The sequence below is a fragment of the Malaclemys terrapin genome, chromosome 4 (genome assembly GCF_027887155.1).
Source record: "Malaclemys terrapin pileata isolate rMalTer1 chromosome 4, rMalTer1.hap1, whole genome shotgun sequence".
Classification (NCBI taxonomy): Eukaryota; Metazoa; Chordata; order Testudines; family Emydidae; genus Malaclemys; species Malaclemys terrapin.
This window is the reverse complement of record NC_071508.1, coordinates 78,381,920-78,396,038: the sequence shown is the minus strand read 5'-3', so window position 1 is coordinate 78,396,038 and position 14,119 is coordinate 78,381,920. Positions and strand designations below refer to the sequence as shown.

At 41.8% G+C, this 14,119-nt stretch overlaps 1 protein-coding gene across 3 annotated transcripts in view; it reads right to left on the bottom strand.

Moving 5' to 3' along the window:
- Positions 1-9,246, bottom strand: part of ACCS (1-aminocyclopropane-1-carboxylate synthase homolog (inactive)) — a 40,932-nt gene extending 31,686 nt beyond the window's left edge. The window contains exon 1 of one of the 3 annotated variants that reach the window (XM_054025668.1): positions 9,060-9,246. In XM_054025668.1, coding sequence (XP_053881643.1) covers positions 9,060-9,123 — 64 coding nt within the window. In that variant the 5' untranslated portion in view covers positions 9,124-9,246. Of the gene's footprint in view, positions 1-1,097; positions 1,219-6,544; positions 6,621-9,059 lie in introns of those variants that run through there. The other 2 variants (XM_054025670.1, XM_054025671.1) reach the window with 2 other exon arrangements.
- Between the last annotated feature and the right edge of the window lie 4,873 nt (positions 9,247-14,119).

The window sequence follows — 14,119 nt, the reverse complement described above, 5'->3', positions numbered from 1 at the left end:
ACATTCTAGCGTTCAAGAGGTTAATTTTCATGGCATTGCTGTTTCTAACTCTATATGGATGTGACATGACACTCTAGGGTACTTTTCCATTTGTATCAGCTTTTTCCTTTTTAACTTGGTGCTGGCCCTTCCTGCTCAGTCCCTGTCGCTTTCTGATATAAGTCTGTATTCCACTGGTTTTCAGAACAACTAAACCTCAACAAAGTTCCAGATATCCTGTTCCAGGCCTCCTATCCAGGGCTGTAACTGGGAGCTGAGGAACTGAGGAGAGGACTCAGTTATCCTTGTTAAAATTAGGTCATTACTTTAATAAGCAGCCTCCAGTGCATGAACAAAAGAGAAGGGAAGCAAAGCCCTCTAGGGGGAACTGTTTACCATCTGAGCACACTTAGATAATTTTTTCACATCTTAGCTCATAGAGCTAACTAAATGGTTATTAAGAGCACTTTCCACAGAGCAGGCAGGAAAGCCCAGTAAGGGTGGCAGAAGGAGGGGTGGCCTTCAGGTACATTCTGCAGAGGACAATGAGAGGGGGTAAATTTCCTCAGACAAATAGCATCTGATTATAACCACTTTGGTAGTTTTCCTAGGCTGACTTTTTTTCCAGTATCAGTTTTCTAACTCATTTAATAGCTTGTCATACTTTCTTTGAGAGACTGGCAAAACTGTGGGAGCTGTATGACTGTTTGCAGACTGAGGGCCTGCTTTTCAAAGTCTCTGAGCATCCCCAATGCCCATCGACTAACACCATGTCAACCACACAGGAAAAGGGAAATAAAATGTCCTTAGCATTTTCTTGTATAGCTTGGTTCCCTAAAAAGGGTTTAAACCCCAGCCCTCTGTAGCTAATTGCACATAGGCAGTCTGTGGAATTCCCTGACAGAAAGTCATATAATCAAGTATAGATTTAATTTTTAAGCAAGCTAGATAATTCTATGTCCAATAACAACTAGAGACATACTAAAAACCAGAACCCTCAATCCCAAACACCTTTACATTACAGAAGGGGAGGGGAAATGGATTCAGATTCCTGCATCCAAACCTACCCTTACAATTTTGGATGTGGATCAGACCAAAACAAAAAGAGTCTAATTTACCATTTCTTGTTCTGATGTGGCTAAAATCCTGCAGATTTAGTAGACATCAAACAATTTTTGAAATTGACGCTGAATAAGTAGTAGTTCTGCAGGTAAACCAAGAATCTGCTTCAGGGCAGGAGCTGATTGTCTGTGGAGACAGGAAGGAATTGTACTCTGTACAGTACTCCACAATTAACCAGGAATATGACAGGGTGCTTTAACCTCCCTTTTAAGGATCAAACATATCAACCAGTGCTAGAGGCAGAATCCTAGACCTGATGGACCAATGTTCTGATCCATAGGGACAAATATATTTACTCCTTAGTACAAAACTAACACTAGTAATAGTACATGCTGAGAAAATAGCAGGTTCTCCTCACAATGTAAATCCTGTATGACCTTCAGCAGTGGATTGGAAGCCATCCCAAAGCCAAGGTGTTTGTACAAAGATAGTAAGTACATATCATCATCATTTGTACACATACACGTAGATTTCATTTCTATGCAGTGCTGGTTAAAATCCTACCTTGCACCTCTCACCCCCACTCCTGTAGTTATTTATTTGGACAAAAGTCAACATGGTTTCTGTAAAGGGAAATCATGTCTTACTAATCTATTAGAGTTCTTTGAAGGAGTCAACAAACATGTGGACAAGGGGGATCCAGTGGACATAGTGTACTTAGAATTCCAGAAAGCCTTTAACAAGGTCCCTCACCAAAGGCTCTGAGGTAAATTAAGTTGTCCTGGGATAAGAGGGAAGATCCTTTCATGGATTGAGAAATGTTAAAAGACAGGGAACAAAGGGTAGGAATAATTGGGAAATTTTCAGAATGGAGTGGGGTAACTAGTGGAGTTCCACAAGGGTCAGTCCTAGGACCAATCCTATTCAATTTATTCATAAATGATCTGGAGAAAGGGGTAAACAGTGAGGTGGCAAAGTTTGCAGATGATACTAAACTGCTCAAGATAGTTAAGACCAAAGCAGACTGTGAAGAACTTCAAAAAGATCTCACAAAACTAAGTGATTGGGTAACAAAATGGCAAATGAAATTTAAAGTGGATAAATGTAAAGTAATGCACATTGGAAAAAATAACCCCAACTATACACACAATATGATGGGGGCTAATTTAGCTACAACTTATCAGGAAAGAGATCGTGGAGTCACCATGGATAGTTCTCTGAAGACACCCACGCAGTGTGCAGTGGCAGTCAAAAAAGCAAGGAGGATGTTAGGAATTATTAAAAAGGGTATAGAGAATAAGACAGAGAATATCTTATTTCCCTTATATAAATCCATGGTATGCCCACATCTTGAATACTGCGTACAGATGTGGTCTCCTCATTTCAAAAAAGATATACTGGCATTAGAAAAAGTTCAGAAAAGGGCAACTAAAATGATTAGGGCTTTGGAACGGGTCCCATATGAAGAGAGTTTAAAGAGGCTAGGACTTTTCAGCTTGGAAAAGAGGAGACTAAGGGGGGATATGATAGAGGTATATAAAATCATGAGTGGTGTGGAGAAAGTGAATAAGGAAAAGTTATTTACTTGTTCCCATAATATAAGAACTAGGGGCAACCAAATGAAATTAATGGGCAGCAGGTTTAAAACAAATAAAAGGAAGTTCTTCTTCACGCAGCGCAAAGTCAACTTGAGGAACTCCTTGCCTGAGGAGGTTGTGAAGGCTAGGACTATAACAGCGTTTAAAAGAGAACTGGATAAATTCATGGTGGTTAAGTCCATTAATGGCTATTAGCCAGGATGGGTAAGGAATGGTCTCCCTAGTCTCTGTTTGTCAGAGGTGGAGATGGATGGCAGGAGAGAGATCACTTGATCTTTACCTGTTAGGTTCACTCCCTCTGGGGCACCTGGCATTGGCCACTGTCGGTAGACAGGATACTGGGCTGGATGGACCTTTGGTCTGATCCAGTATGGCCGTTCTTATATCTGTCAATTTCTAAATTTCTTAATTTTGCTCCTCCCCACCCCAAGAAGGAAGTCCATGAGAAGTTTCACTATAACACACTGTTACTCCTGCTGGAATTCTGCACCACTGCACACTGCAGAATTAATGTTCCCTACAGAATTTTATTTTTTCCTGCAGTATTTGTGATTTCCCCTCAGCACTCCTGTCAGCCTGGCACGGGTGGCTGGGGCTCCCGCCGACAGCCCCGGGTGACTGTCAGTGGGAGTCCCAGCTGCCTGGGGCTGACAGTGGGAGTGTGATTATATTGTGTTATTTTGACAAATAAAATAGCAGAATTTTAAAATATTGTGCACAGAATGTTTATTTTTTTGGTGCAAAATTCCCCCAGGAGTATTGCTGCAGCTGACAAAGTTTGCTGCTCTCAGTGCTTCCTCATGCTCACTGATCCTGGAGTCGGACTGAGGAAAGAAACAGTGGTGGAAAGAGGAGAGGACAAGGGAGGCACTGGCTTCAGCTCTGAGACAACTGCTCTGAAGGTCTTTGTTTTAGGCCTGATGCACTGTTTGTATTAGCTCAGTACTGTGTTTCTATTTGTTTATTGGCTTCTTCCCTTTTTGGCCTTACATCTCCTCAGCCTGCCTTCGTTGCTCTCAAGTAGCACAAACAGTGCTCTCACCACGATGGGCTGTCTAAAGATCATCTCTGCTATGTGCTGTGAGAGAAGGATGTGGGTCATTTCAGGACAACACATGGAAATTAAACCAAGAACCCTTCTGTGAGAGGGTGCTATCAGCAGCACCCTGATCACTGATCACCCTGGAGAAGGCTGCAGGCCCAGTCGAGGGAATTACTGCTTGGTGGGGGATTGTGAGCAATGACAATCACTGAGCTAACATGGTAATTGGGGAGACTATAAAGGGAGGAAACAGGAAGCTTAAGTATCAGGGAGTAGCCATGTTAGTCTGTATCCACAAAAACACCTTAAAGACTAACAGATTTATTTGGGCATAAGCTTTCGTGGGTAAAAAGCCTCACTTCTTCAGATGCATGGAGTGAAAATTACAGAAGCAGGCATTACATAATGACACATGAAGAGAAGGGAGTTACCTCACAAGTGGAGAACCAGTGTTGATAGGGCCAATTGGATCAGGGTGGATGTAGTCCACTCCCAATAATAGATGAGGAGATGTCAAATCCGGGAGAGGCAAGCTGCTTTTGTAGGGAGCCAGACACTCCCAGTCCCTATTCAAGCCCAAATTAATGGTGTTAAATTTGCAAATGAATTTTAGTTCTGCTGTTTCTCTTTGAAGTCTGTTTCTGAAGTTTTTTTGTTCAGTATAGCTACTTTTAAATCTGTTATAGAATGTCCAGGGAGATTGAAGTGTTCTCCTACTGGCTTTTGTATGTTACCATTCCTGATGTCTGATTTGTGCCCCTCTGTCATGTAGATTGGCCAAACCAGACAGTCCCTACGTAAAAGAATAAATGGACACAAATCCCAAATTATCTTTGGGGATACAATCAACATGCTGAGATGTGTGGTGTCAGCACATGATACTGCAACACAAACATCAGAGCAAGCAGGCACCGAGCAGGCTTCTCCCACACAGCTCTGCTGATGTACATTACTCTGGCCTGCAGCACCCAGTTCCACCAATGTACTTTCTGCACCACCCAGACAACTACTACGCTGAATCCCACCCTACCCCACCACAACCACCATCACTGCCCTGATAGTGTTTCAATACCTCTGTCCTGGCCTTGGCAACTCTCTGCTATACCTTTCCTGTGAATCCTTTGTGCATGGTGTAACCAATTAGTCCTGCCTTGAATGCAGGGGACTGAACTAGATGACCTCCCGAGGTCCCTTCCAGTCCTACGAGTCTATGATGCTGTTGCCTGTGATAGTGGGGGATTCGATGGATTCCATGATCCAGATCCATTCTAGTCCTATGCTGTTATATTCTTATGCAACATTCACTAGTGGTTTTGTGACATATAGTTACCCTCTTGACCAAGGACACCAAACTCATGTCACTTGTTTCTTGAACATCTTCACATCCCCCATCAAAACTCTCCTTTGACAAGTTAGGCTGCTAGTGTGCTGACACCACTGCTTACCATGCTGACCAGTATTGCCTCATTATTTACGTGAACTCCTTCATCTGTCTATCACTTGTCTTATAATTAGATTGCAAGCGCCTTTGGGCAGGAACCATCTTTTTCCTCTCTATTTGTACAGCACCTTGCACAATGTGGTCCTGGTTTACAACTAGGGCCCCGAGGCGCTATAGTAATACAAGTAATATAAATAATAAAAATTCCTAGAGGCAGTATAAATCTAATGAGCCATTTCTTACCCTCTCAGCTGTGTTTAGCTTCTCCCCTGAACTAAATGAAATCCTCAGCAGGAAACACCCTCCACATAACCCCGTCACACCAATTTTCCAGCCTTGGCTTCTTTCTGCAGACAGTTCACAAGAGCTAGTGATCTTCATTCGTCCTTTTCCCCACCCCATTCCCACCATCTTGTACAAGAACTTTAACAATGTTGTCTTGAAAACCTCCATAATTGCTCATTTGGTCCTAGTAACATTGGTTACTTTATGTAACTACCAGTTCACTCAGGAAACAGCCTAAGAGTCTGTGGGACAAGACCAGATTTTCAGCATTGTCAGTCATTGTTGAACTGTGTAGCGCTGCCAGCCTGCTCTATAAAATACTGTAGTCACAGCCAGCTGATCCATATTAGATTTTTCTGCACAACACATAGTCTAAACAAAAAATACCTCAGTATTTCGGGAACTCTCTCTGTCATCTCCGTGTCAGCTTCCTGAGAACACTTGAGGGAAACTACTGCTGTCTGGCTGCTCAGGAAGGTGAATTAAGGATTGCTTAATGGGTTGACTGGCACAGCTCCTGAAATCAGGTTGGCAGAGGCACCTCTCTACCACTTAAACTCAGATAGCAACATTAGAAAGAGGAGCATCTATGTTCCAGAAATCAAACCACAGCCCTGCAGAGGACACTCCAAAATGCATTTGAAGGTTAGACCTCCGTGTCCCAGGTCCCTGCAACCCAAAGGACCCCATGACACTCAGATCATAGCACTGAAGAGGACCCTGCTACAGGTCTATACATCCAGTCATTATGTTTTCAAAATAAAAGAAGGCAAAGCTGTTAAATGATAGTGGTTAAGCACCTCATTTCCTTCCTATCTGGAAATGCTACTTTAACACCCAACTGTCTCATAATATTAATTAATTGAGCCTCACAACAGAACCATAATATTACAATGAGGAAACTGAGGCAAGCAAAATTAAGTGACTTGCTAAAGGTCATACAGAAAGTTTGTGGCCAATGTGGAAACTGAACTCATGTCTCTGTTGTCCCAGTTCAGTGCCACAACTGCAAGATCATCCTTCACTAGAACTGAGTTGGGCCCCAACGGCTTAACAAACAAATAAAAACGGAGACCCACAATTTGTAGCAGAAGCAACTAAAGTGATAAGAAGAAGATATAGACTTTTTGCTTTTACCTGTTAAATTCATTAGCAGTAGTAGAAGTGTATTAGTGGGTAGTCGCTGATATTTTGCTTACGAGCTCTGGGCACACCTCTTGTTATACTTTTGCCATCCTGGTGCTCCAGGGAAAGTCCTGTTCCTTTTCATGTTTGTTTAGTTTGACAGGTTTCTTCATTAAAACTAGATTGTGTCGTGCACCTGATAGAGGAGTCTGTGTGAGAATCTCACACATACCCCCTAAACAGGAAGCATCCCTCTGCATTTGGTTAGTGTCATATGGGCAGTGCACTGAGGTATTAAAGAGTAACACATGAACTGGTTATTAATCCTAGTAGGGTAGTGATCACCAGAAGACTTAGGAATATTTAGAAAAGATAGAGTTACCACTGGAAAATCCAATTTCCCATAAGCCTGTAGGCCTTTGTATTAGGGTAACTAAAGAAATGGTAGATAGCTTTTGGCAAACCCCAGTCTTTCTTTAAGTACTTAGTCTCATTACTGACCATAGCACATGTGATCACTTTAACTGTATAATGTTTACTGAACTGTTTTGAAACCTAAGCAAGGATGAATTCTGAAAACCTTGACAGTAGTTTTCAACATCATTAACAGTTTCTAAAACATCAAAGATTTTCTTAAAATTTTACATAAAAGGCTACTTGATTGCTCGCTGATCTAGATGTGAGGGATCTGGCCAGTCCCCCAAGGAATTCCAGTCCTAGTGATGATACCACCCCCAAAACTCAAATCCTAAGGACAACAGGGGATTCTGCAGAGATAAAATCCTGATTTTGGACAGCAGTCTAAGAACTCCAATCCCAGGGTGTCTGGGAATGTTTGAGACCTCACATTCCAACACCAGTATAGGTCCCTTTGCAACCCAACACCCACTACTCTAGGCAAGATCCTTAGTCTACAGAATGCAAGTCTCCACTCCTTTATGTTTAAATCCCGTTGACATGCACTGTATCATTTTACAAATGTATTAAATGTAGTGATGGCAGCAAACACGTCCATTTCCATAAAGAACGGTAAAGTGAATTTGGTGCTGGTGAATCAGGTCAGGGAACCAAAGTCCCCTGTTTATCCCCAGTTCAGGTACATCATGACCAGTCAGAGTGGAAGCTTTCCCAACACTGCCCTGACAATGTGACTCAACTTTGAACTGGAAGGTCACCACTAGGGGTGTAAGAAGTTTGTTCGGTCTCTAACTACTTCTGTCCAAGGTGCCTCTGGTAAGACTTCTAATGAGGGGTCTGGTTTGTGTCTGTTGTAACAGTGTTTTTTGTGATATGGATATTGTTCAGTAGAAACAGAGACCCAACTCAGTTCACATCTGCTATTTGAACAACTGTCACAGAGTGACCAGATGGCCACCATCTTGGCCGACACACCAGGGACTGAACTGTGGATCGCCAGAGCTAAAAGCATATGAAGTGCTACAGCTTGAGATAAAGTGCTCTAGGTGGGGCTGTATGAGACTCACATCGTCTGCGGATCGAGCACAGAGGGGGACTTGTAACACACACTCACCAGTGGGTCAATAACTTGTAGCCACTACTAATCTGAGATGGATTAGGTTTAGTGGTTTACAGGTGAAATGCTCTATATCCCAGTCCCACAGCCATCTAGTCCCTTTCCAGTCATTTTACTATACGCTGTGCAAGTGTCCTGCTCATCCTTGATTTAACTAAAAATTTAAACCTGCCTCCCAAAAGCTTAGTTCTCTTCCTTTTTTAAAAGCTCTGTGATAAATTGCCACAAGAGACTGAAGAGGACAGTCTCTAAAAGCTGCATACATTAAACCTTGCACCAGAAGCTTATATATCATCATAATCTCTCTCTCTCTCTCTCTTTCTCTGACCCCCTTCGCTTTGGGAGGTCAGCTTTAGCTGCAACCCAAATCCAGCTTGGGTCAATAAATTTTGATGGCCTTTGTGAAATGGTTCTCAGTCCAGTTCTCTGTGGAGAGGTGTGCATATCGCAAAATCTACCAGCACTATTGTCAACAGAGAAGCCATGGAGACTTATCCTCCCACATGTAGAGCTGGACTCTTCATGTCAAGGGAGAGAGAGAGAGCATGAGAGGCAGCAGAATGGGAAGGCTAGTCCAGCCCGTGCCCATGGATAGGATAGGATTTCTTTTCCCCAGTCAATTTGACATCATTCACAATTTCTAAATTCAGACACACAACAGTTTTCATCACAGAAAGATAGACACAACCAGAAGATAATCATGTTCAGAGAGCCAATGTTGACATCAAGTTTTTCAAACTAAATCTCCTGGTTAGCTCTCAGTGACCCTTTCTGGATGCATAGAGAATGATGCCCCGTGTCTGAAAAACCTTCCTGATCTTTCAGAAAGCAGCCAAGTCTGATCAAGCTAGTTTTGATCTGTTTAAATGAGTAGCACTCAGTTTTAAACCACTCCAAATCTCTTTTGCATCACTGACCTTTGAACCAGGAATTTAGCTAAATGACTATAGTTGCTTGACTCCTGCAAGGGAAACAGAATCATCTATCACTTACTCGATCTCCAAGTGAGGAAAGCACGGGAGCAGGAAGCCTTCTGAGACACACTAGGAGTCATCATTTTACTTCATAATCCCACCTTTTATCCTCTTGAGGTCCAAACCACTGGGGAAGACAGAGAGGGAGACCACTACGGGCATATCTCCCCAAACTCCAGTGCAAGCTAAAATGCTCTCCCCACACAGAGAACATGCTGGAAGGCTTTCAAACCTAAACAAGGGAAAAAGCACAGGTGCTCCAGTGATTAGGCGTTCAAGGACCACTCTCCACTCCCAAAATAATCACAATTATTTAAAGAGAAGTTTCTAGGAGAGGAGAACGTAACTAAATGTTACTTACAAGTTTCACTCCTTTGGCTCAATTCTTTATTCTTATTTAATAACACACCCAGCACAAACGTCTCCAGTTGCTATGGTGGCTGAAGGGACAGTACCAAAATAAAAAAAATATGCAGTAAAAATGTCACTCCATGTGGTCCTAATACCACCACTATGGATTATAAAAATGGAAAAAAAGGTTAAGACTATCATTTTTTTTTTCACCAGAGTTGACTTTGATATTTGCATTCTACTTGGATAGTGAAATCTGTCAACTTCACTTTTATTTAATTTCACTGTGAGACTAATCTATTGTGAGGGTTTAATTTTATTTACAAAACACTTATAATTGAAACTTAAAACAAAAATTCCATATAAGCTTTTCTATCATATTAAAGTAACGTAAAAAAAACAGACACATTAAAATTAACAATATCCCTCTGTTTTACACCCCACTTTCAAACAAACAACAAACAATAACAAAAAAAGCAAGCAAGAGAGTATTTGAGTGGATATCTTGGACAATCTGAGTAGTTGTGCTAGGTTTGTCCTCGGTGCTCCCATAGCATTTTGAGTCCTTATGCCAGCCAGTGAACAATGGGTCACACACATCATTGTTCTTATTCAATAAAGAGGTGTTAAAACCTCAGTGACAGACAGAGGGCATCTGGGAGATTTAACACCCTTGTCACTAACAGATAGGGTAAATATACACTAGCAACCAAAGTTTGCTCTGTCAAACAGGTTTAAATACAAAGTGATTCCACTGAAATCAATGGAGTTACTCCATTCTAAAGGAGGCAACTTGGCCCTTTATTTCCAGTACCCTGTTTCCAGAAACTCTATTGCTGCTTTCATTTTCCTCTTACTGCCCCTCTGTCTAGAGGTGGTTATGGAGCATGGAGGGTCATGTTTATCGATGAGCGATATCTGATGGTTTGAAGTTTGGTTCAGACAAGCACCAAAGTCCTGATATGTCTCTGAAACTCTGGGAGCTGTTATCAGCCATATTAGTAGATGAAATTTACCCCTGTGCAGAAGACCAGCCTATGCACTGAGCAACTTCTGTCACCAAAGCTTAATTCTGATTTTCAGAATTCTGATTGTCTGGAAAGTACTTTAAGATCCTCCAGTGGAAATTGCTACAGAAGGCCAAAGGAGTAGCACTGTCGTGATAAGAGCGACAAAAGAGTCAGTCTCTGTAGGACAAAGGAGAATTTGGGCCCCCAACCACCCATCCCATTTTCATGTGGCAATCCTAATGCTGACAGGGCTTGCAGGCTGGGAAAGTCCCAAAATGCCTTTGGGGCTGAGGTATCACCATCAAAACATGGCATTTACATATTCTATGGCCAGAAGAGAAGTTGAAAAAGGTGACACCTCATGTCTGGCAAGAGGGTCAATTGGGAAGGTGCATTTACCACATTGGGAAAGACTTGAATATAAGCTCTTCCAGGCTGTCCCAGGCCCATGCATAGAACAGCAAGTTACAGTTTCTCCTAGCACGTGGCAAGTTAGCCCGTTTCATCCCAAGGGACACTCTGTGTCGCTCAGGGACACAGCTCCTCTGCTTTCTTCTAAATATTTAACTGTGCGAGTTTGTGCTGCAGGACTCAGGAATGTCTCGAGATGGAAGAAGGAAATGGGGTTGCCTGGAGCTGGGCCCAACATTTCTCTGGCAAATTCATGTCAGATAAAACAAAACATTTACAGACATAAATAAGAGATGGGAGACTGGGGAAAAAGCCCAAATGTGTCAGCTGCTGTGTCCAGCTTTAGTTCAAAACATAAAAATGAAGGGAGGGAGGAGGGGAGAAAATGATACATAGAAAAGAATGTAAAAAGCTGTGGGCGCCAGCACAAGCTCAAACCCGCCAGTAAGACAAATGCAAACTAGCAGGTAGCAACGTCTTGCCTTATATGGGAAATTTTTCTGCTGCATTTGGCCCTGTTTATAGGAATTCTCTCTTAGTTTCAATGTAACCACGTCTCACTGTCTCCATTCTCCAATACCGGACGGGCTCAATGTGTGGAGGCTAGGCCTGCAGTTTATCTCAGTGGTGACTTTCATAAGAGAGTTCCTCATCTCCCATAAACCACAACACTGCGAGTAGAGGCCTAGAATGATGATACCAAGGGAGGCCAGCTTCCAGAGCTGATATTATTATTATAGTAACTCAAATAAATAAATAATAATATTTACTCATGGTTTTAGGGTAAACAGAAGGTGCTCTACCCCCTCCTGCAGGTGGGAAGGGGAACTCACTCTCCATCCTTCCTTCGAACCTTAGTCTCCCTGTTGAGATGGCCCACAAGAGTAGCAGTTGTGATGATGGCTTTTGGGATGGGGACACCTGCTTTCTCAAAACCACCGATAAAACGTCAGATGGAAACTTGCTCACTACTGATCCCTAGAGGATTCAAACTGTTATCAGAGTTAAAGGGTCCATTACCCTTTCCCAGTCCCCTGAGCCATCCAGCACCTTCAGTGAGTCAAGATGAAAAGTACATCCAGGAAGCAAGCAGGTTGATACTCTACCATTTGTATACAAAATTTAATGAGTAAATCAGCCATATTCCTATTAAAAAGCAGTAACTATAACAAATTGCTGTAGTGATCATTCCTAAGGATAGACGAATTGCTGATAAAATACAGTCTTCCTCTACCTATGATATACTGGGACAGAAATACCAATCCAGAAAAGTCCAGCATACCCAGAGGAATATCATGAATTTGGCTACAAGACAGAAAGCAAGGAGCAGGAATAAGTGGATGTTTTCAACGTGGAAGGAGGTAAATAGTGAAGTACTCCAATGATCTGAATTTGAACAGGTGTTACTTAATGATATGAAGAAAGGAAAATTGTGAGGTGCCTCAGAAGGCCCTCCAATGAGGCAATTGGGCAACATGAGAACAGATTAAATTCAGCACAGAAAAGTGCAGAATAATACCCACTTTGAACAATTCATGCACACTGATGGTTTGTAAATGAAATATAACCACTCCTGAGAAGAGACACAGGCATCACTGTGGATAACTCAATGAAAATATCAGCTCAGTTCTTAGCAGTAGTAAAAAACAAACAAACAAGCTTAGGAATACGTACAATGCTGAAAATATTATAAAACCATTATGTAAATTTTGATATATCCTCATCTAGAATGTTGTGTTCAGTTTTGGTCAACTCATCTCAAGAAGGATATAGCAGAAAAATAGAAAAGGTCTAGAAAAGGGCAATAAAAATTATTAGAGGTTTGGAAAGACTCCCATATGAAAAGAGATATTACAAGATTTGGATTGTTTAGTTTATAGAGGAAGTGAATAAGAGGGGATATAATGGGGTATCCAAAATAAGCATTGCTCTAGACAAGGTCAGTTAAACACACCGACTCACCCTTTATTTTAATACAAGAACAAGAGGGCACCCAATGAAATTTAAAAGACAATAAATTTAAAACGGATCAAAGGATTTTTCCACTCAAAGAGCACATAATTCACCTGTGGAACTTCCAGCCACAAAATATTGAAGCAAATTATTACCATGTATTGTTTTTGTGATGCACAGATTTGTGCTAGGGACTTCACAGTAACTAGAAAGACAGTCTCTACTTCAGAGAGCTTACAATCTAAAAATGCTTAGTATGATTTAAAAAAAATCTGTTAGGCATTTGTATAATAGCAAAAATAACATCTGCAGCATGAATTAGGAAGAAACTTCCCCTGTAGGCATGGTATTGCCTACATGGGAGTTTTACGTCATCCTCTGAAGCAGCAGATATCAGTCATTGCTATAGACAGGATACTGGAGTAAATGAACCATTGGTCTGATCCAGTATGGCAATTACTATGTTCAGTTCCCACCAGAGCAGCATCACAGTGCAATAGTTTGGTATAGCCATGATGGGCATTTGGATTTCTAATACATCTCTACTGAATGAAATCCATGTTTCCTTCCTCAATTCCTATTCCTTTGATTTTCACTTATCTTCCTCCTGCTGATCAATATGAGCTGCAAAATCTGCAGAGCTTTGTCCATGACAGCATTTGCACAGCTGTGCCTGCTATAGCCTGGTAATGCTGTCCCCTACCTATCTCCCCAGAAGCACAACGGTTTGCAGGATCCCATTATCTAGTCCACACATTATGAGGAGACTCAGCCCCACAAGTCAGATCCATCAAAGAGCAGCAGTTTTGATTGCTGAGTTTTAACAAACAAATGCCATTTTCTATTCACTATTTAGCTACTTTGGAATTTTAAAGAATAGCTCAGATCATAATGGTCAAATTTTTGCATTCACGGTAAACTGGCCCCAATGAAGAGGATAATAGTCATATAAATTAGCCTAGGAACAGGGAGCCAAGCTGGGGAATATGCACTTATTAGAACAATCACACAGCTTCAGAGAAGGAATTGAGGATTCGTGCAGGGGAGTGGTGATTGTGGGGGGAAATCACTGAAACAGTCAGCCCAGCACACAGCTGCAGTAACAAAAGCATGAACCAGATGCAAGACCATACGAATACAGGCAGAGAATATGAACTAGAAGCGATGATCCTGGGATTGCATAAGGCACTGGGAGCTGACGTCAATAGAGTTACACCAAGGATGCATTGGGCCATTGTGCCCACTCAACTTCCTCAAAATTCATTTATTCAGCAAGCTTTTTCCAAACAGATTACATTAATGAACAAAAATCCACAGTGCACTTGGGAGAGAAGACTATGCCTGGTCTCTGTCA